We start from the raw sequence: 27,269 nt of genomic DNA on the forward strand, positions 1-27,269 counted from the left end.
ACACACTATATGAAATACACACATAAACATAGGCACATTAAACACACGAAAATGCAGAGATACACACACTTATATGAAATACACACATAAACATAGGCACATTAAACACACATGCACAATAGACACACTTATATGAAATACACACATAAACATAGGCACATTAACACACATGCACAATACACACACATATATGAAATACACACATAAACATAGGCACATTAACACACATGCACAATACACACACATATGAAATACACACATAAACATAGGCACATTAACACACAAATGCACAATACACACACATATATGAAATATACAAATAAGCATAGGCACATTAACACACATGCACAATACACACACATATATGAAATATACACATAAACATAGGCACATTAACACACATGCACAATACACACACATATGAAATACACACATAAACATAGGCACATTAACACACAAATGCACAATACACACACATATATGAAATATACAAATAAGCATAGGCACATTAACACACATGCACAATACACACACATATATGAAATACACACATAAACATAGGCACATTAACACACATGCACAATACACACACATATGAAATACACACATAAACATAGGCACATAACACACATGCACAATACACACACTTATATGAAATACACACATAAACATAGGCACATTAACACACATGCACAATACACACACATATATGAAATATACAAATAAGCATAGGCACATAACACACATGCACAATACACACACATATATGAAATACACACATAAACATAGGCACATTAACACACATGCACAATACACACACATATGAAATACACACATAAACATAAGCACATTAACACACATGCACAATACACACACATATGAAATACACACATAAACATAGGCACATTAATACACAAATGCACAATACACACACATATGAAATACACACATAAACATAGGCACATTAACACATATGCACAATACACACACATATATGAAATACACACATAAACATAGGCACATTAACACACATGCACAATACACACACATATATGAAATACACACATAAACATAGGCACATTAACACACATGCACAATACACACACATATATGAAATACACACATAAACATAGGCACATTAACACACAAATGCACAATACACACACACATATATGAAATACACACATAAACATAGGCACATTAACACATATGCACAATACACACACATATATGAAATACACACATAAACATAGGCACATTAACACACATGCACAATACACACACTTATATGAAATACACACATAAACATAGGCACATTAACACACATGCACAATACACACACATATATGAAATACACACATAAACATAGGCACATTAACACACAAATGCACAATACACACACACATATATGAAATACACACATAAACATAGGCACATTAACACACCATGCACAATACACACACATATGAAATACACACATAAACATAGGCACATTAACACACATGCACAATACACACACATATGAAATACACACATAAACATAGGCACATTAACACACATGCACAATACACACACATATATGAAATACACACATAAACATAGGCACATTAACACACATGCACAATACACACACATATAGAAATACACACATAAACATAGGCACATTAACACACATGCACAATACACACACATATATGAAATACACACATAAACATAGGCACATTAACACACAAATGCACAATACACACACTTATATGAAATATACACATAAGCATAGGCACATTAACACACATGCACAATACACACACATATATGAAATATACACATAAACATAGGCACAGTAACACACATGCACAATACACACACATATATGAAATACACACATAAACATAGGCACATTAACACACATGCACAATACACACACATATATGAAATACACACATAAACATAGGCACATTAAACACACATGCACAATACACACACATATGAATACACACATAAACATAGGCACATTAACACACATGCACAATACACACACATATGAAATACACACATAAACATAGGCACATTAACACACATGCACAATACACACACATATATGAAATACACACATAAACATAGGCACATTAACACACATGCACAATCACACACATATATGAAATACACACATAAACATAGCACATTAACACACATGCACAATACACACACATATATGAAATACACACATAAACATAGCACATTAACACACATGCACAATACACACACATATATGAAATACACACATAAACATAGGCACATTAACACACATGCACAATACACACACATATATGAAATACACACATAAACATAGGCACATTAACACACATGCACAATACACACATATATGAAATACACACATAAACATAAGGCACATTAACACACATGCACAATACACACATATATGAAATACACACATAAACATAAGGCACATTAACACACATGCACAATACACACTATATGAAATACACACATAAACATAGGCACATTAACACACATGCACAATACACACATATATGAAATACACACATAAACATAGGCACATTAACACACATGCACAATACACACACATATATGAAATACACACATAAACATAGCACATTAACACACATGCACAATACACACACATATATGAAATACACACATAAACATAGCACATTAACACACATGCACAATACACACACATATATGAAATACACACATAAACATAGGCACATTAACACACATGCACAATACACACACATATATGAAATACACACATAAACATAGGCACATTAACACACATGCACAATACACACATATATGAAATACACACATAAACATAGGCACATTAACACACATGCACAATACACACATATATGAAATACACACATAAACATAGGCACATTAACACACATGCACAATACACACACATATATGAAATACACACATAAACATAGGCACATTAACACACATGCACAATACACACACATATATGAAATACACACATAAACATAGGCACATTAACACACAAATGCACAATACACACACACATATATGAAATACACACATAAACATAGGCACATTAACACACATGCACAATACACACACATATGAAATACACACATAAACATAGGCACATTAACACACATGCACAATACACACACTATATGAAATACACACATAAACATAGGCACATTAACACACATGCACAATACACACACATATATGAAATACACACATAAACATAGGCACATTAACACACATGCACAATACACACACATATGAAATACACACATAAACATAGGCACATTAACACACATGCACAATACACACACATATATGAAATACACACATAAACATAGGCACATTAACACACATGCACAATACACACACATATATGAAATACACAATAAACATAGGCACATTAACACACATGCACAATACACACACATATATGAAATATACACATAAACATAGGCACATTAACACACATGCACAATACACACACTTATATGAAATACACACATAAACATAGGCACATTAACACACATGCACAATACACACACTTATATGAAATACACACATAAACATAGGCACATTAACACACATGCACAATACACACACTTATATGAAATACACACATAAACATAGGCACATTAACACACATGCACAATACACACACTATATGAAATACACACATAAACATAGCACATTAACACACATGCACAATACACACACACTTATATGAAATACACACATAAACATAGGCACATTAACACACATGCACAATACACACACATATATGAAATACACACATAAACATAGGCACATTAACACACATGCACAATACACACACATATATGAAATACACACATAAACATAGGCACATTAACACACATGCACAATACACACACATATATGAAATACACACATAAACATAGGCACATTAACACACATGCACAATACACACACTATATGAAATACACACATAAACATAGGCACATTAACACACATGCACAATACACACACAATATGAAATACACACATAAACATAGGCACATTAACACACATGCACAATACACACACATATATGAAATACACACATAAACATAGCACATTAACACACATGCACAATACACACACATATATGAAATACACACATAAACATAGGCACATTAACACACATGCACAATACACACACTATATGAAATACACACATAAACATAGGCACATTAACACACATGCACAATACACACACATATATGAAATACACACATAAACATAGGCACATTAACACACATGCACAATACACACACATATATGAAATACACACATAAACATAGGCACATTAACACACATGCACAATACACACACATATATGAAATACACACATAAACATAGGCACATTAACACACATGCACAATACACACACATATGAAATACACACATAAACATAGGCACATTAACACACATGCACAATACACACACAATATGAAATACACACATAAACATAGGCACATTAACACACATGCACAATACACACACATATATGAAATACACACATAAACATAGGCACATTAACACACATGCACAATACACACACATATATGAAATACACACATAAACATAGGCACATTAACACACAAATGCACAATACACACACTATATATGAAATATACAAATAAGCATAGGCACATTAACACACATGCACAATACACACACATATATGAAATATACACATAAACATAGGCACAGTAACACACATGCACAATACACACACATATATGAAATACACACATAAACATAGGCACATTAACACACAAATGCACAATACACACACTTATATGAAATACACACATAAACATAGGCACATTAACACACATGCACAATACACACACATATATGAATTACACACATAAACATAGGCACATTAACACACATGCACAATACACACACATATATGAAATACACACATAAACATAGGCACATTAACACACATGCACAATACACACAACATATGAAAATACACACATAAACATAGGCACATTAACACACAAATGCACAATACACACACATATATGAAATATACAAATAAGCATAGGCACATTAACACACATGCACATACACACACATATATGAAATATACACATAAACATAGGCACATTAACACACATGCACAATACACACACATATGAAATACACACATAAACATAGGCACATTAACACACAAATGCACAATACACACACATATTGAAATATACACATAAGCATAGGCACATTAACACACATGCACAATACACACACATATATGAAATACACACATAAACATAGGCACATTAACACACATGCACAATACACACACATATGAAATACACCCATAAACATAGGCACTATAAACACACATGCACAATACACACACTTATATGAAATACACACATAAACATAGGCACATTAACACACATGCACAATACACACACATATATGAAATATACAAATAAGCATAGGCACATTAACACACATGCACAATACACACACATATATGAAATACACACATAAACATAGGCACATTAACACACATGCACAATACACACACATATGAAATACACACATAAACATAAGCACATTAACACACATGCACAATACACACACATATGAAATACACACATAAACATAGGCACATTAATACACAAATGCACAATACACACACATATGAAATACACACATAAACATAGGCACATTAACACATATGCACAATACACACACATATATGAAATACACACATAAACATAGGCACATTAACACACATGCACAATACACACACATATATGAAATACACACATAAACATAGGCACATTAACACACATGCACAATACACACACTTATATGAAATACACACATAAACATAGGCACATTAACACACAAATGCACATACACACACACATATATGAAATACACACATAAACATAGGCACATTAACACATATGCACAATACACACACATATATGAAATACACACATAAACATAGGCACATTAACACACATGCACAATACACACACTTATATGAAATACACACATAAACATATGCACATTAACACACATGCACAATACACACACATATATGAAATACACACATAAACATAGGCACATTAACACACAAATGCACAATACACACACACATATATGAAATACACACATAAACATAGGCACATTAACACACATGCACAATACACACACATATGAAATACACACATAAACATAGGCACATTAACACACATGCACAATACACACACATATGAAATACACACATAAACATAGGCACATTAACACACATGCACAATACACACACATATATGAAATACACACATAAACATAGGCACATTAACACACATGCACAATACACACACATATGAAATACACACATAAACATAGGCACATTAACACACATGCACAATACACACACATATATGAAATACACACATAAACATAGGCACATTAACACACAAATGCACAATACACACACTTATATGAAATATACAAATAAGCATAGGCACATTAACACACATGCACAATACACACACATATATGAAATATACACATAAACATAGGCACAGTAACACACATGCACAATACACACACTTATATGAAATACACACATAAACATAGGCACATTAACACACAAATGCACAATACACACACTTATATGAAATACACACATAAACATAGGCACATTAACAGACATGCACAATACACACACATATGAAATACACACATAAACATAGCACATTAACACACATGCACAATACACACACATATGAAATACACACATAAACATAGGCACATTAACACACATGCACAATACACACACATATGAAATACACACATAAACATAGCACATTAACACACATGCACAATACACACACATATATGAAATACACACATAAACATAGCACATTAACACACATGCACAATACACACACATATATGAAATACACACATAAACATAGCACATTAACACACATGCACAATACACACATATATGAAATACACACATAAACATAGGCACATTAACACACAAATGCACAATACACACACATATATGAAATACACACATAAACATAGCACATTAACACACATGCACAATACACACACATATATGAAATACACACATAAACATAGCACATTAACACACATGCACAATACACACACATATGAAATACACCCATAAACATAGGCACATTAACACACATGCACAATACACACACTTATATGAAATACACACATAAACATAGGCACATTAACACACATGCACAATACACACACATATATGAAATATACAAATAAGCATAGGCACATTAACACACATGCACAATACACACACATATATGAAATACACACATAAACATAGGCACATTAACACACATGCACAATACACACACATATGAAATACACACATAAACATAAGCACATTAACACACATGCACAATACACACACATATGAAATACACACATAAACATAGGCACATTAATACACAAATGCACAATACACACACATATGAAATACACACATAAACATAGGCACATTAACACATATGCACAATACACACACATATATGAAATACACACATAAACATAGGCACATTAACACACATGCACAATACACACACATATATGAAATACACACATAAACATAGGCACATTAACACACATGCACAATACACACACTTATATGAAATACACACATAAACATAGGCACATTAACACACATGCACAATACACACACTTATATGAAATACACACATAAACATAGGCACATTAACACACATGCACAATACACACACTTATATGAAATACACACATAAACATAGGCACATTAACACACATGCACAATACACACACATATATGAAATACACACATAAACATAGGCACATTAACACACAAATGCACAATACACACACACATATATGAAATACACACATAAACATAGGCACATTAACACACATGCACAATACACACACATATATGAAATACACACATAAACATAAGCACATTAACACACATGCACAATACACACACATATATGAAATACACACATAAACATAGGCACATTAACACACATGCACAATACACACACATATGAAATACACACATAAACATAGGCACATTAACACACATGCACAATACACACACATATGAAATACACACATAAACATAGGCACATTAACACACATGCACAATACACACACATATATGAAATACACACATAAACATAGGCACATTAACACACATGCACAATACACACACATATGAAATACACACATAAACATAGGCACATTAACACACATGCACAATACACACACATATATGAAATACACACATAAACATAGGCACATTAACACACAAATGCACAATACACACACTTATATGAAATATACAAATAAGCATAGGCACATTAACACACATGCACAATACACACACATATATGAAATATACACATAAACATAGGCACAGTAACACACATGCACAATACACACACTTATATGAAATACACACATAAACATAGGCACATTAACACACAAATGCACAATACACACACTTATATGAAATACACACATAAACATAGGCACATTAACACACATGCACAATAGACACACTTATATGAAATACACACATAAACATAGGCACATTAACACACATGCACAATACACACACATATGAAATACACACATAAACATAGGCACATTAACACACATGCACAATACACACACATATGAAATACACACATAAACATAGGCACATTAACACACAAATGCACAATACACACACATATATGAAATATACAAATAAGCATAGGCACATTAACACACATGCACAATACACACACATATATGAAATATACACATAAACATAGGCACATTAACACACATGCACAATACACACACATATGAAATACACACATAAACATAGGCACATTAACACACAAATGCACAATACACACACATATATGAAATATACAAATAAGCATAGGCACATTAACACACATGCACAATACACACACATATATGAAATACACACATAAACATAGGCACATTAACACACATGCACAATACACACACATATGAAATACACCCATAAACATAGGCACATTAACACACATGCACAATACACACACTTATATGAAATACACACATAAACATAGGCACATTAACACACATGCACAATACACACACATATATGAAATATACAAATAAGCATAGGCACATTAACACACATGCACAATACACACACATATATGAAATACACACATAAACATAGGCACATTAACACACATGCACAATACACACACATATGAAATACACACATAAACATAAGCACATTAACACACATGCACAATACACACACATATGAAATACACACATAAACATAGGCACATTAATACACAAATGCACAATACACACACATATGAAATACACACATAAACATAGGCACATTAACACATATGCACAATACACACACATATATGAAATACACACATAAACATAGGCACATTAACACACATGCACAATACACACACATATATGAAATACACACATAAACATAGGCACATTAACACACATGCACAATACACACACTTATATGAAATACACACATAAACATAGGCACATTAACACACAAATGCACAATACACACACACATATATGAAATACACACATAAACATAGGCACATTAACACATATGCACAATACACACACATATATGAAATACACACATAAACATAGGCACATTAACACACATGCACAATACACACACTTATATGAAATACACACATAAACATAGGCACATTAACACACATGCACAATACACACACATATATGAAATACACACATAAACATAGGCACATTAACACACAAATGCACAATACACACACACATATATGAAATACACACATAAACATAGGCACATTAACACACATGCACAATACACACACATATGAAATACACACATAAACATAGGCACATTAACACACATGCACAATACACACACATATGAAATACACACATAAACATAGGCACATTAACACACATGCACAATACACACACATATATGAAATACACACATAAACATAGGCACATTAACACACATGCACAATACACACACATATGAAATACACACATAAACATAGGCATATTAACACACATGCACAATACACACACATATATGAAATACACACATAAACATAGGCACATTAACACACAAATGCACAATACACACACTTATATGAAATATACAAATAAGCATAGGCACATTAACACACATGCACAATACACACACATATATGAAATATACACATAAACATAGGCACAGTAACACACATGCACAATACACACACTTATATGAAATACACACATAAACATAGGCACATTAACACACAAATGCACAATACACACACTTATATGAAATACACACATAAACATAGGCACATTAACAGACATGCACAATACACACACATATGAAATACACACATAAACATAGCACATTAACACACATGCACAATACACACACATATGAAATACACACATAAACATAGGCACATTAACACACATGCACAATACACACACATATATGAAATACACACATAAACATAGCACATTAACACACATGCACAATACACACACATATATGAAATACACACATAAACATAGCACATTAACACACATGCACAATACACACACATATATGAAATACACACATAAACATAGCACATTAACACACATGCACAATACACACACATATATGAAATACACACATAAACATAGGCACATTAACACACATGCACAATACACACACATATATGAAATACACACATAAACATAGGCACATTAACACACATGCACAATACACACATATATGAATTACACACATAAACATAAGCAAATTAACACACATGCACAATACACACATATGAAATACACACATAAACATAGGCACATTAACACACATGCACAATACACACACTTATATGAAATACACACATAAACATAGGCACATTAACACACATGCACAATACACACATATATGAAATACACACATAAACATAGGCACATTAACACACAAATGCACAATACACACACATATATGAAATACACACATAAACATAGCACATTAACACACATGCACAATACACACACATATATGAAATACACACATAAACATAGCACATTAACACACATGCACAATACACACACATATATGAAATACACACATAAACATAGGCACATTAACACACATGCACAATACACACACATATATGAAATACACACATAAACATAGGCACATTAACACACATGCACAATACACACATATATGAATTACACACATAAACATAAGCAAATTAACACACATGCACAATACACACATATGAAATACACACATAAACATAGGCACATTAACACACATGCACAATACACACACTTATATGAAATACACACATAAACATAGGCACATTAACACACATGCACAATACACACACATATATGAAATACACACATAAACATAGGCACATTAACACACAAATGCACAATACACACACACATATATGAAATACACACATAAACATAGGCACATTAACACACATGCACAATACACACACATATGAAATACACACATAAACATAGGCACATTAACACACATGCACAATACACACACATATGAAATACACACATAAACATAGGCACATTAACACACATGCACAATACACACACATATATGAAATACACACATAAACATAGGCACATTAACACACATGCACAATACACACACATATGAAATACACACATAAACATAGGCACATTAACACACATGCACAATACACACACATATATGAAATACACACATAAACATAGGCACATTAACACACAAATGCACAATACACACACTTATATGAAATATACAAATAAGCATAGGCACATTAACACACATGCACAATACACACACATATATGAAATATACACATAAACATAGGCACAGTAACACACATGCACAATACACACACTTATATGAAATACACACATAAACATAGGCACATTAACACACAAATGCACAATACACACACTTATATGAAATACACACATAAACATAGGCACATTAACAGACATGCACAATACACACACATATGAAATACACACATAAACATAGCACATTAACACACATGCACAATACACACACATATGAAATACACACATAAACATAGGCACATTAACACACATGCACAATACACACACATATATGAAATACACACATAAACATAGCACATTAACACACATGCACAATACACACACATATATGAAATACACACATAAACATAGCACATTAACACACATGCACAATACACACACATATATGAAATACACACATAAACATAGCACATTAACACACATGCACAATACACACACATATATGAAATACACACATAAACATAGGCACATTAACACACATGCACAATACACACACTTATATGAAATACACACATAAACATAGGCACATTAACACACATGCACAATACACACATATATGAAATACACACATAAACATAGGCACATTAACACACAAATGCACAATACACACACATATATGAAATACACACATAAACATAGCACATTAACACACATGCACAATACACACACATATATGAAATACACACATAAACATAGCACATTAACACACATGCACAATACACACACATATATGAAATACACACATAAACATAGGCACATTAACACACATGCACAATACACACACATATATGAAATACACACATAAACATAGGCACATTAACACACATGCACAATACACACATATATGAATTACACACATAAACATAAGCAAATTAACACACATGCACAATACACACATATGAAATACACACATAAACATAGGCACATTAACACACATGCACAATACACACACTTATATGAAATACACACATAAACATAGGCACATTAACACACATGCACAATACACACACATATATGAAATACACACATAAACATAGGCACATTAACACACATGCACAATACACACACATATATGAAATACACACATAAACATAGGCACATTAACACACAAATGCACAATACACACATAAAAAAATGTCATGCACACATATACACACGCAGTCATACACATGTGTACAAGCACATTCATAGCCCTTACGAGTGATAACTTACGGTATATAAGTTGTATTTTTAGGCACAGTTTTTCCATTCAGATAGGCAAGTTTAAATGGCGAACAAAAAGCAATTGCACCCCTTCATTGACGTCAGACACCATAAATGGTGTCACCATAAATAATGTATTCACACCATTGTATGACTTGTTAGGATCACAGGGATACAGAATATACTGTGTGTCTTAATAAAAAACTTTAGAAATCAGTAGATAATTAAGTGTATAACAAATATGTAATCACAGTATTGAACTATAATTGATTTGCACCTTTATTTTTTACTACATTTTTAAAAACATTTTTACTATTCCACTTTTAGCTATAGAGCACGGTCTTATATAGATATATCTGTATGTCCTTGTACAAAGAATACTATTGAGGTCTGACTATGTGGGGAGTCAGGAGAAGACAGCAGCGCGCATCCTCTATAAATGCAGAGCGATGTCCCCAGGCAGATGGCATGGTACCAGAGACAAACGCAGATCAGCTTGGCACACGCGGTGCTAGGAGGGCACCAGGGCCCTCCACTAGTGTCCTAATGTCTCCCCTTTGTAAGCCACTGCTGTGTGCAATAAGCAGACCAAACTTCTGTAATTGTTTTGTCATATAAAACACAATAAACCCTTCTTTGTTTCCTATGCTAACATTAAACATATTTGACATATTTGATGCATAGTTCTAAAAGTGTGGCAAAGGTAGCCATGAAGTCTGGCCTATGATCACTGAATAGCTGCATTCACCAGTGCTATCTCCATCCACACCAGTACGAGCGCTCAGTAACGCGGCGGAGTAAAGAAAACAGGAAGCAGCATGTGCATGTAGTACATTCCTGGGCTGCTGGCCGGGGCAGAGGAGCGATCAATGGCGCTATTATAAGGCCGAGCCAGGAACGTATAGTGACACCTGTATTCCTGGAAATACATTTCTCTATGGGTGGATGTAGGGCAGCAGCTGTACTGAGCAATGCTGTAACCACAAATGCTGGGTAAGGCCTTAGGTTAACTGTATGGTTACCATAGCATGTGAGTGATAGTACAGTAATTATAGAAATGTATGTCTAAGATTATGAAATCATCCATGATAATTTACTTGATAGGGCCCTTAATGAAAGTCAAATTAAGACTCTGAATATAGATGTCTTACCGGGATATCAAGACCCCTACTCTGGGAGAACGCTGACCAGGGGTGAAATTGGATGCTTTCTCAGCCATTACTATGTTTGGAAAGAGGTGAGTGAATAAACTGCTGAGAAATCTCCAACAGGAACACACAGATCATTTGTAGGAATTTTATTAGGCCTCATGCAAATGACTATGTTTCCAGATTGTATGTGGTTCATTCTATTTTACTTTGTAACATGGAGACCATGTTGGTCACATTAGGCAACACACACATCGATATGGCTGTATGAGCAGACAGCGCGTCCGTGCCACATGCTCCATCACATGACAGGGGAATTCTGCCCATGAGCCTGAAATATAAATGCAATACAGATGCAGAATTCACAATCACCATTTTTGTATTACAGATCATTGTTATAATATTTATGTAAAAAATTTACACATGAAAATAATGTTTACCACCCAATATAAACAACCATCCTAAATCAGTAGTTCCCATCTCCTCCTCTCCCTATCTCCTGCACCAAACACTCACTTTCAACTCTCCAAGAATCCATACACAGGTGACAGAAATCAAATTCATTTTCACTTTCAATAAGAGATCAGGTTACAGCTGATGCCCATATTAGCCTATGGAGATGATGGAGTTGCTGATCCATAATTTCCTCCTTCCTGTGCATGTAAGCAAAAGAGATGTAGAGCAGGATATCATGTTACATCTGTGTTCGATTTCAAGAAGCGCCCCCCCCCACCCCATCAAAATATTTCTCCTCTTAATATATTGCAGTCATCATATTATACAGCACTCTGTACTTATAATTGCTCATTTTGCCTGTGTACCCAGCTAATTCTTCTGTTTTCCATCAGGTCTATGACATCATGTGATTAAAAACTGACTAGATGAATCCTTTTAAGCTCTATGTAGAAACAGGAGGTCAATTGTCCCTGTATAAGTCATAAGTCACTGCAAAAGTCCCTGACAGGGGAGCAGAGAGCAGCTGGGTCAGGGGTTGAAGAGGGGAATGATAAATGCAGGGACAAGAGACTTCCTGTTTCTATATAAAGCAGGATAAAGAGAAGAATTAGCTGGGTAGAAGGGGAAAATGAGCAATTGTAAGTACACAGTGCTGTATAATATGATGACTGCAATATATTAAGAGGATAAAAACTTTGATGGGAGGAGGAGCGCTTCTTTAACAGCAGTAGTATGGAGAACATTAGCAGAAATTAACAATGCTTCTATAAATCTAGTACTGGTTTGAGATTACTGGAAGGAGCAGCAAAATCTATGCATGTATTTGGCTTCATCTTCAGATGCTTTCTCCTCCGTCCATAGACTTTTATGACCAGTAACTGTAACCAAATCTCTTAGAAGGTAGGCAGGAGGAGAAGGTTTGATAAGTGGAGAGAGCTTTTTTTGGTAATAAGATATATTACAATGTTTTTTTTATCGTCACTTGTAATTATGATTTATACAGTTGTGTAAAGTTGGAGGCACACTTTAAGTAAAATGCTGACACATAACTGATGTAACTATTGAGCTAGATGCACAAAGCCATTTGTATTTCATATCCTATCAAACACCATGTTCTTCCATGAGAAATGACTCTTTACCTGACCATTTTATTCCAGGTGGTTGACCGTGGTCTTCAGAAGACGCTGGTGATAGAAGATGATGTGCGATTTGAGTATCAGTTCAGGAGTAAACTTGTAAAACTCATGAATGACATTGAAACAGTTGCTTTAGATTGGGATTTAATGTAAGTATCTGCAGTTATAATTCTTATAAGGTGATATTGATAACCATGTACAGTGCCTACAAGTAGTATTCAACCCCCTGCAGATTTAGCTGGTTGACACATGCGGAATTAACTTGGCATTGTGACATTTGTACTGTAGATCAGCCTGGAAGTGGGAAATGCACTGCAGCAAATTTTTTTTTTTTTTTTAAAAACGTAAAAAGTTAATTCAGAGTGTCATTTATTATTCAACCCCTCAAACCACAAGAATTCTGTTTGGTCCCCCTAAAGTATTAAGAAGTAGTTCAGGCACCAAGAATATTGAGCTTCACATGTGTGGATTAAAGATCTATTTTGCCAGCCTTTTCTGACTATTTAAGACCCTCCCCAAACTTGTGAACAGCACTCAGACATGGTCAACATGGGAAAGACAAAGGAGCATTCCAAGGCCATCAGAGACAAGATCGTGGAGGGTCACAAGGCTGGCAAGGGGTACAAAACCCTTTCCAAGGAGTTGGGCCTACCTGTCTCCACTGTTGGGAGCATCATCCGTAAGTGGAAGGCTTATGGAACTACTGTTAGCCTTCCACGGCCAGGACAGCCTTTGAAAGTGTCCTCCCGTGCCGAGGCCAGGCTTGTCTGAAGAGTCAAGGCTAACCCAAGGACAACAAGGAAGGAGCTCCGGGAAGATCTCATGGCAGTGGGGACATTGGTTTCAGTCAATACCATAAGTAACGTACTCCAGCGCAATGGTCTCCGTTCCAGACGAGCCCGTAAGGTACCTTTACTTTCAAAGCGTCATGTCAAGGCTCGTCTACAGTTTGCTCATGATCACTTGGAGGACTCTGAGACAGACTGGTTCAAGGTTCTATTGTCTGATGAGACCAAGATCGAGATCTTTGGTGCCAACCACACACGTGACGTTTGGAGACTGGATGGCACTGCATACGACCCCAAGAATACCATCCCTACAGTCAAGCATGGTGGTGGCAGCATCATGCTGTGGGGCTGTTTCTCTGCCAAGGGGCCTGGCCATCTGGTCCGCATCCATGGGAAGATGGATAGCACGGCCTACCTGGAGATTTTGGCCAAGAACCTCCGCTCCTCCATCAAGGATCTTAAGATGGGTCGTAATTTCATCTTCCAACAAGACAACGACCCAAAGCACACAGCCAAGAAAACCAAGGCCTGGTTCAATAGGGAAAAAGTCAAGGTGTTGGAGTGGCCTAGTCAGTCTCCTGACCTTAACCCAATTGAAAACTTGTGGAAGGAGCTCAAGAATAAAGTCCACATGAGACACCCAAAGAACCTAGATAACTTGGAGAAGATCTGCATGGAGGAGTGGGCCAAGATAACTCCACAGACCTGTGCCGGCCTGATCAGGTCTTATAAAAGACGATTATTAGCTGTAATTGCAAACAAGGGTTATTCCACAAAATATTAAACATAGGGGTTGTATAATAATTGACCCACACTTTTATGTTTAAAATTTAATAAAATTCAACTGAGCAACATAACTTTTTGGTTTGTAAGATTTATGCTTCTGTTCATAAATCCTACTCTCGTTTGCAGTTTGAAGGCTCTAACTTATTTGCATCTTATCAAACCAGCTAAATCTGCAGGGGGTTGAATACTACTTGTAGGCACTGTATGTGAAGAATGAGGAATGGAAGGAAAAAAGGAAAATAATACCCGCAGCACATCTTATCATTTTTAGCTCAATAGAAGGTAGTGTTAAATTCTGTCTCATGTATGAAAGAGGTTGTCCACTTCAACATTTGTTTCCAACTGGCTTAAAATTGGTTAAAATAATATAAGTAATAACACCCACCTTTACCAAGCCCCGGCCATACCGGGTTTGATGCTGCATGGTCCCTTGATGGTCTCTACGTCCTGCTGAATCAGCGATGTCTTCACCCAATCTGACGTCGTCACTGTATTATCTTAAGCCATTCTGAGACATTAACAATGTATAATGCTTCCCACTATGCGCTTTTGGTGAGTTTTTGACGCTACAGATTTTCTGCACCATTTCTGCACCTATTATTATTATTATTAGGTTACTTGTGGTTTCTCATTGCGTTTTTCAGTGCGTTTTTTTTACATGCATTTTTATTACATTTCTGACGCTGCGAGTTTTTTGTCTCTTGTGGGTGTCATGCTTTAAATAAAGCTGCTTTGTTTTTGATACTTCTTGGTATTTGGCTTTGACAAAACTTTATTGCTATAATTAGCTGCGGATTACATGCATTTTTGATTTGTATGCATTGCAGAAATGCACTAAACACGCATATGTGTCTTTTACCTGCAGGTTTTCCCCATCTAATGTAAGTCTATGGGGAAAATCCACACAGAAAACTCAGTGTACCCAAATTTACAGGTCACACATTTGAAACACGCACCGCAGGTCAGTTTACGTTCAGTTAAATAAAGCACAGCGGACATGAGATTTCCATAAATCCCATACACTTTGTTAGAGCTGCAGCAAAAATATGCAGCATCAAAAACGCACCAAAAGCTCAACGTGGGAACAGAGCCATAGAGGATAACCCCTTTAACAATTTGCAGCCGTATAAACAAAAAATCCCAACATGTTGGCATGAAAATTGCCAGTAGAACAAGACGTTGTACTGTAAGGACGTGTATTTCTGGGGTGGTTTCATGCACAATGTTTTTTTGATAAATGTCACTGCAGTTTTATATGCAGTTTTTGCAGCTAAACCAAGAAGTGTATCCAGACGGAGCAAAATAATACATTCTTCCTTCATGTTTCCCGTTTCTTTTGAATCTTCTTCAGCTATTTGCTGAAAAAACTGCATTAAAAATCAGCATCATTGGTGTATGTGCACACGCTGACCTTTTCAGGTGGATTCCACCACAGAAACCACTTGAAGAACCTATCTGAAAGTGCTCAAAAGAATAAACAGATTCATTTCTATGTAAAAATGACTTGCTACATATGCTCAGGGCTTTTGAACATCTTTTAACCACTTTAGTTTATGAAAGAGACCAAACATTTAAAAGTGGCATGTCCATTCTGCTGGCATTTTCCAATCTGAAGACACTCTGTATTTTACAATACAAGTCAACAGGAAAGCTCAAAAGATATGTGGACGTCTTTTGGAGAAACTTGCCAATGTTTCTGCTTAAAAACACTAGTAATTTCTTCATTATTGAAAGGAGTGAAAAAAACGACCAAAAACCACAGTAAAAAAGACGGCATAAAAACCCTCCAAAAAACGCCAGCAGCAAAAACTGTTGCTCTGAAGCATCTTCTGCTTGAAAACTTGTGGGCTTTGACTCCTGAAAAAAATTCAGTGTGAACATAGCCTTAGACCAGGATTTCCATTCATAATAGGATTCAAAAATAGGCCCATATTATGATGTAATGTGTAAAATTGTACTGTGTATGTTTATAGCCATTGGGAAAGGTTGATGAGCTGCTAGAGCCTCCATCATGCCAAAACAGTGCTTGGTACTCTGACATTGGGCACCCGTCAGGTTGACCCCATACACAAGTACAGTCTTCAGGAATTGCTTCATGTACATGGTCTTATGTAATTTACATGAAAGATTTATTATACATACAGTACAGACCAAAAGTTTGGACACACCTCATTTAAAAATTTTTCTGTATTTTCATGACTATGAAAATTGTACATTCACACTGAAGGCATCAAAACTATGAATTAACACATGTGGAATTATTTACTTAACAAAAAAGTGTGAAACAACTGAAAATATGTCTTATATTCTAGGTTCTTCAAAGTAGCCACCTTTTGCTTTGATGACTTCTTTGCACACTCTTGGCATTCTCTTGATGAGCTTCAAGAGGTAGTCACCGGAAATGGTTTTCCAACAATCTTGAAGGAGTTCCCAGAGATGCTTAGCACTTGTTGGCCCTTTTGCCTTCACTCTGCGGTCCAGCTCACCCCAAACCATCTCGATTGGGTTCAGGTCTGGTGACTGTGGAGGCCAGGTCATCTGGCGTAGCACCCCATCACTCTCCTTCTTGGTCAAATAGCCCTTACACAGCCTGGAGGTGTGTTTGGGGTCATTGTCCTGTTGAAAAATAAATGATGGTCCAACTAAACGCAAACCGGATGGAATAGCATGTCGCTGCAAGATGCTGTGGTAGCCATGCTGGTTCAGTTTGCCTTCAATTTTGAATAAATCCCCAACAGTGTCACCAGCAAAGCACCCCCACACCATCACAGCTCCTCCATGCTTCACGGTGGGAACCAGGCATGTAGAGTCCATCCGTTCACCTTTTCTGCGTCGCACAAAGACACGGTGGTTAGAACCAAATATCTCAAATTTGGACTCATCAGACCAAAGCACAGATTTCCACTGGTCTAATGTCCATTCCTTGTGCTCTTTAGCCCAAACAAGTCTCTTCTGCTTGTTGCCTGTCCTTAGCAGTAGTTTCCTAGCAGCTATTTTACCATGAAAGCCTGCTGCACAAAGTCTCCTCCTAACAGTTGTTGTAGAGATGTGTCTGCTGCTAGAACTCTGTGTGGCATTGACCTGGTCTCTAATCTGAGCTGCTGTTAACCTGCGATTTCTGAGGCTGGTGACTCGGATAAACTTATCCTCAGAAGCAGAGGTGACTCTTGGTCTTCCTTTCCTGGGGCGGTCCTCATGTGAGCCAATTTCTTTGTAGCACTTGGTTTTTGCAACTGCAGTTGGGGACACTTTCAAAGTTTGCCCAATTTTTTGGACTGACTGACCTTCATTTCTTAAAGTAATGATGGCCACTCGTTTTTCTTTACTTAGCTGCTTTTTTCTTGCCATAATACTAATTCTAACAGTCTATTCAGTAGGACTATCAGCTGTGTATCCACCTGACTTCTGCACAACACAACTGATGGTCCCAACCCCATTTATAAGGCAAGAAATCCCACTTATTAAACCTGACAGGGCACACCTGTGAAGTGAAAACCATTTCCGGTGACTACCTCTTGAAGCTCATCAAGAGAATGCCAAGAGTGTGCAAAGAAGTCATCAAAGCAAAAGGTGGCTACTTTGAAGAACCTAGCATATAAGACATATTTTCAGTTGTTTCACACTTTTTTGTTAAGTATATAATTCCACATGTGTTAATTCATAGTTGTGATGCCTTCAGTGTGAATGTACAATTTTCATAGTCATGAAAATACAGAAAAATCTTTAAATGTGAAGGTGTGTCCAAACTTTTGGGCTGTACAGTACATCTTCTATTTTTTAAATGTTTTTGATACTAAATGAAGTGTTGTATGGTACAATGTTCTTTTGCTAGCATAGCCCAATACGATAATTTATAGTGGCACTACAGGTTCTTCTTCTTCTTCTATAGCTACATTGGAAGGAAGAGAATGCAAGTGAAACGTCCGGAAAAGGCAGTCCTGAATGTAATGAATCTGGTTGAAGCAGATTATTCATATTGGACATTGGGTTACGCCATCTCACAGAAGGGAGCGCGAAAACTCATTAATGCTGAACCGTTGGGCAAGATGTTACCAGTGGATGAATTTATTCCAGTCATGTTTAACAAACACCCAGTGTAAGCATACCCACACATTTATTGTTATTTTCATGTAAAAATACATAATATAATTATCGACAGCCACCAATTTTGACCAGGCACTTTTTCCAATACTTAGGTATGTGGATGGGCTTTCAGCGTCATATCAAATGTAACTCTTTTATTACCATTTCCCACCTTTCTACATTAGGACTAGTGCAGGTTTTTAAAAAATGTTTACTGATGAAATGTGCCATAACACGACTGATTCTTTATTGTCTGCACCTTGACATGCAAAATGCATTATTTTTAAAGGGAATCTGTCAGTAGGATCAACCTTACTAAGCCTCATTACCTATGTCTAAAAGTGAATAAAATGGTACCTTAATCTCTGCAATCTGATGTCTTATTCCAGGGAAATATGTTAATATGTAAATGATCTGTTAAGCTCTATGGGAGAGACACTGATCTGCATGAGAACCTGCCTCCATAAATGAAGCATTACCAGTGTGAGACATGTAGATCAGGAGAGCAGACTGTCAGTCATTACATACAGAACCTAAAAGCCATCCCACCACGACAAGGTGTACCCCAATCTGGATGGTACATAACTCTTGTAGGATCAGTCCTGAGCTGCCCTTATCTATTTTTACGCCTGCTGATACATAGTGAAGGGAGCAACAAGAGCTAGGACCCCTCCTGATTGGGGACACCTTGTCACTGTGGGACGGCTTTTGCGTTTTTTTGATCAAAGCAGTGTTAACTATGTTATTTACATGTACTATTACTATTCATTTATTTACTTACTATAGGGGATTTGCTCATTTTGTTTTTATTTTAGGTTCTGCTTGTTAAATGGCCACAGTGTGAATGCACACCTATTCATTGCACTTATACAAACAAATGGTCCAGCTCAATTTTTTATTTTTTTTGTTTTGTCAGTCATTACATGTCTCACTCCAGTAACAACCCCTTTCATTTATAATAAGCTTTGGAAGCTGATTGTCAGGGAGATCAGTGTCCGGCCCATAGCCCTGAACAGCTCATTTACCTATAAGAAAAACATGTATATCTCTGGATTAAGACATCTGATCGCAGATATGAAGGAATCATGTTAATCAGCCCCATGTGACCCACATGCCCGTATAGACGGAGTGTTGATCCTTTTGACAGACTCCATTCAAAGGGTACTTTTTGCCACTCTGGCTAAAATTGTAAAATATTTGCTTTCCCAATGCTCTTGCATTTACCCATCTACATCTACCCAGCATACAAATTGAACTGTCCGAGGGGTTAGTGCAGAACACAAGTTCTTCAGCCCACTAGAGTGCCATGCAGAGAGATCACGTCCTGTCTTATTGGTTTAAGAAAAAAGTAAAATTACGAGTGATGAAAGCAGGGATTTTACTGGGCTTTTAATTATGAAGATGTGAAAACTTTTCTGTAAACCTTAGATAAACCCAGATTAGGCTAAAGAGGGAAAGCAGGAAAGAGATAGGACAGAACGGAGATAAAAGGACCGATACACTGCACCTAATGAAGCTGTACACCCTGTGACTGCATGATGTGCCGAATTGTTGCATGGTCGGGTAAAAAAGGGTAGCTCTAAACCAATTGGCATAACAAAAACTGAGGACTAATAGAATTGTTGGGGATGCTAATCACACCCCAGAACCAACCTCCTATTACCCAGTACCACATCAGAATAGAAGCCTTTTCAGTGCCATAGTAGATATCGGTATTTACAACTTGACCTTCTCCCATGCCTCCTCTGGATCATTCAGAAGGTCATTGGTGAACTTCAAATGGGCCTGGACATGTGCTGGTGTGAGTAGTGGGACCTTGCGTGCCCTGCAGGATTTTAATCCATGACGGCGTAGTGTGTTACTAACGGTAATGTTTGAGACTGTGGTCCCAGCTCTCTTCAGGTCATTGACCAGGTCCTCCAATGTAATTCTGGGCTGACTCCTGACCTTTCTCAGAATCATACTTACCCCACGAGGCGAGATCTCGCATGGAGCCCCAGACCGAGGAAGATTGACAGTCATCTTGTGTTTCTTCCATTTTCTAATAATTGTGCCAACATTTGTTGCCTTCTCACCAAGCTGCTTGCCTATTGTCCTGTAACCCATCCCAGCCTTGTGCAGGTCTACAATTTTATCCCTCGTGTCCTTATACAGCTCTTTGGTCTTGGCTATGTTGGAGAGTGATTGATTGAGTGGGTGGACAGGTGTCTTTTATACCGGTAACAAGTTCAAACAGGTGCAATTAATGCAGGTAATAAGTGCAGAGTAGGAGGGCTTCTTAAAGAAAAACTAACAGGTCTGTGAGAGCCAGAATTCTTGCTGGTTGTTAGGTGATCAAATACTTATTTCATGCAATAAAATGCAATTTATGTATTTATTTAAATATCATACAATGTGATTTTCTGGATTTTTTTAAGATTCTGTCTCTCACAGTTGAAGTGTACCTACAATAAAATTTACAGACCTCTGCATTCTTTGTACGTGGGAAAACTAGCAAAATCGGCAGTGTATCAAATACTTATTTTCCCCACTGTATAGCAGCGATCAGGTTAAAGGCAGTCTGTCATGTTGAAAATGGTATCTTATCTGCAGGCATAATGTTCTAGAGAAGGAGAAGCTGGTCAGATTGCTATACATTTTATGGTAAAAGATTCAGAAAGGCCTCGCTCAGATATCCATTTTTCACGTACCTGTTCAATCTATGATTTTCACAGATAGAATGTTTATTTATTTATTTTGTGTACCCATTATAGTCTATGGGGCTGTGCACAAGTCATTGCCCCTTTGTGGACCATATGTCCATTCAAAAATTAAAGAGACATTTCCGTATTATATCTGCGTCATGGTTAAAAATGAACCATACAAGTCTATGAGTATGTGAAAGTCACGGATAGCACGTGGAAGGCATCAGTGTACAGTCTGTGTGCTGTGTAATTTATTTATTTTTCCATATGTAAAATCACTGATGAAACACAGACCAAACACTGAAGGTGTTTTGGGGGCTCACTATAAAGGTATGCAATCCTCTTAATTGTCTGCTGCCGAATCTGATGTCAAATAAGGTGTGTGCACGCCTGGAGAATAACACACTTGATTCTCAGGGAATCAAATGCAGAACTCTCTCCTTATTAAGGAAGTAATACATGCTTATATAGCCAATCTCTTGGGAGTTCCCAAGGGTGCGTATCTTTATTCAATAGGTACAAGCAGCAGTTATTGCCTTTTATAATTCTGTTATCCGTAGCTGTGCAATAACCTTTATAAGAGAAAGTCCATACAAGTCTTATGATCTCTAAATATAGCATTGGTGCGGTCCAGGATGCTCACGCCATTTTGGATATCTCCATTGATTACTGATATACTTAACAAATGAGGCCTTAAGTTTGCATTTTATTAATTGAAATCTTAGGTGTTTGCATGAATAGGAGTCCAGTAGGCTTTCCTATTCAGTGATTGACAGCTTTCTCCATATGACTGTGCATGTAGAGATAACTGTCAATCACTGAGCAGGCCCTTCCACTGGACTCCTATTCATGCAAACATGAATAAAATACAAGTTATACTGAATCTTTCCCAACAAACCTGTATATCATTCTGCTCTGCTTCTTCTCTACACCATGCTGTCCACAGATCGGTGTGCATGTACAACGTGACAGGCTCTCCCTATGGTGCAGTGATTCAGTTCTCCTGTAAGCTACAAGGAGTACATTATGTACATTGTACAGTATATATAGAATTGGTTGATAGTGTGGTTTTGTTAGGATTACTGAACTGGTCCTCCATTCTATTCCTGCAAGCTCTTTCCTGTTCTCCTGCATTAGCCTGATTGTAATTTATAGAGTTTTATATGTTCATAATTCAAGTGTTTTAATATATTTCTCTGGTGGGAAATGATTTTTTTGCTCAAACATTTGCTCATCTTTTTTTGCTCAAACATTTAGGAAAAAAACTAAATACTCTTTCCTTAGGTTTAATATGCTTTCTTATTGTGTTATAATGCTTTCACATTCTCTTATTGTGTCTAGAGAGAAGTATATGGAACACTATTACCCACGGGATCTCAAGGCCTTTTCTGCGGAACCTCTGCTTGTCTACCCAACTCATTACACTGGACAACCAGGATACTTTAGTGACACAGAAACATCCACCATATGGGACAATGAAACGGTGGCAACTGATTGGGACAGGCAATACTCTGGAAAGACAAGACAGCAGGGTCAAATACACACGGATGCTCAGAATACAGAAGCATTGTCACCGCAGACAACACTGGACACATCATCTCGGGATGAACTATGATTAATAGAAACTTGCGTGTACAGAACCTAGATTTTGTATAGAAAAAAATGTTTACTGTGAATATTTGGAAATAGCAAATCATTTTCTATGGGTGAGCACATGTCTCTACCATTGCCTACTAATGACCCTCCCTATCCCTCTACATCTACAGGTTTTTATAAAAACGTTTCTGAATTACATTTTTCCATGTTTGGTGATGTAGTTAATGACTACAGTACTATGACACCAAGAAAATCGCAGGAAAATAAAATTAAAATTTTTTCATTTGCTTGTTGTCTTAGATAGATTTCATATTTTTGTGTATCGTGCTCCGAATATGGACCATAATGCACGGACTGTCTGTAGGTCTCATGACACCCGCGGCCAGTGCATGTATTGTGGTCCGTACTCGGACCGTATTTCACGGACGCCTGAAATCGGTATCTTGTATTTTCTGGTTCTTAGCATGTACCTCTTGACTGCAAGTGTTGCACTACTGTTATGACCCTTGTGCACATTGAGTCCAAGACAACATTTTTTTTACATCCTCATATGATACAACAAACTTATCGATAAGATGAAAATAGATGCAAGTCTCCCTAATATAAACCCGATAAGATTCCAATGGAATCCTTTGTAGAATATATTTTTAGGTTTCTATTAATGTACATTAAAACATATTCTATGTGCTATGTGGTCAACTTTGAACATATTTTGATACTGACTATTTTGATACTAAAACTATTTTGACTTTGATACTTCAAACTGTATCAGTAATTATGCTATCAAGACTGTGTGCAAATTATTTAAGTTGGATATCTATAACGTCTTCATTACGGAATCTGAAGATATTCTAAGATTAAAAAATAAATCATACAATTATTGTTTGTTATTGAACATGCGATGTTAAATAATTCTAGAAAGTAAGTAATAATTCTTAATATTAATAAAACCCATGGAAATACTCAGTGAAACTTGTTGAATTCAGTGCTAAGAAGAATAACTTGAGAAGCCTGCAGAGACTGGGAGGGGGCTACAAAATAGCACATGTGGCATGTGTGTTACAGGGAATACAGTCACATCTTAGGTTGCCAACTATTCATTTTTATTTTTTAGTTTTTTTTCTGCTGAAAAACAAGTATAATGAGAATTTTGGCTAAGTGGAGCCTTTTTATAATTTAAAAAGAAAACGTATTGCCACTATACTGGGACTGAATTGCCAACTATGTAACCTTTGACAGATTTGTTTTAGGAACATTATTGGGCTTTTTTTCCTCACCTGGATTTAACAGTAGATTGTTTCCTTTTACGTTTGTATATGTCTGCTATTAAATTACAGTATAAAAAAAGTATATACCTCA

The 27,269-nt window shown here is 36.1% G+C and overlaps 1 protein-coding gene across 1 annotated transcript in view; it reads left to right on the forward strand.

Annotated features, from left to right (window-relative positions):
- COLGALT2 (collagen beta(1-O)galactosyltransferase 2) overlaps positions 1 to 26,870 on the forward strand; it is a 229,492-nt gene extending 202,622 nt beyond the window's left edge. Inside the window, exons 9-12 of the mRNA XM_073642973.1 lie at positions 14,338 to 14,470; positions 15,995 to 16,122; positions 21,437 to 21,643; positions 25,656 to 26,870. Coding sequence (XP_073499074.1) covers positions 14,338 to 14,470; positions 15,995 to 16,122; positions 21,437 to 21,643; positions 25,656 to 25,929 — 742 coding nt within the window. The 3' untranslated portion in view covers positions 25,930 to 26,870. The remainder of the gene's footprint in view (positions 1 to 14,337; positions 14,471 to 15,994; positions 16,123 to 21,436; positions 21,644 to 25,655) is intronic.
- The last annotated feature ends 399 nt before the right edge of the window (positions 26,871 to 27,269 follow it).

The sequence above is a fragment of the Phyllobates terribilis genome, unplaced genomic scaffold, assembly GCF_046119375.1.
Source record: "Phyllobates terribilis strain yellow unplaced genomic scaffold, ASM4611937v1 Scaffold_8__6_contigs__length_399053987, whole genome shotgun sequence".
Taxonomy (NCBI): Eukaryota; Metazoa; Chordata; class Amphibia; order Anura; family Dendrobatidae; genus Phyllobates; species Phyllobates terribilis.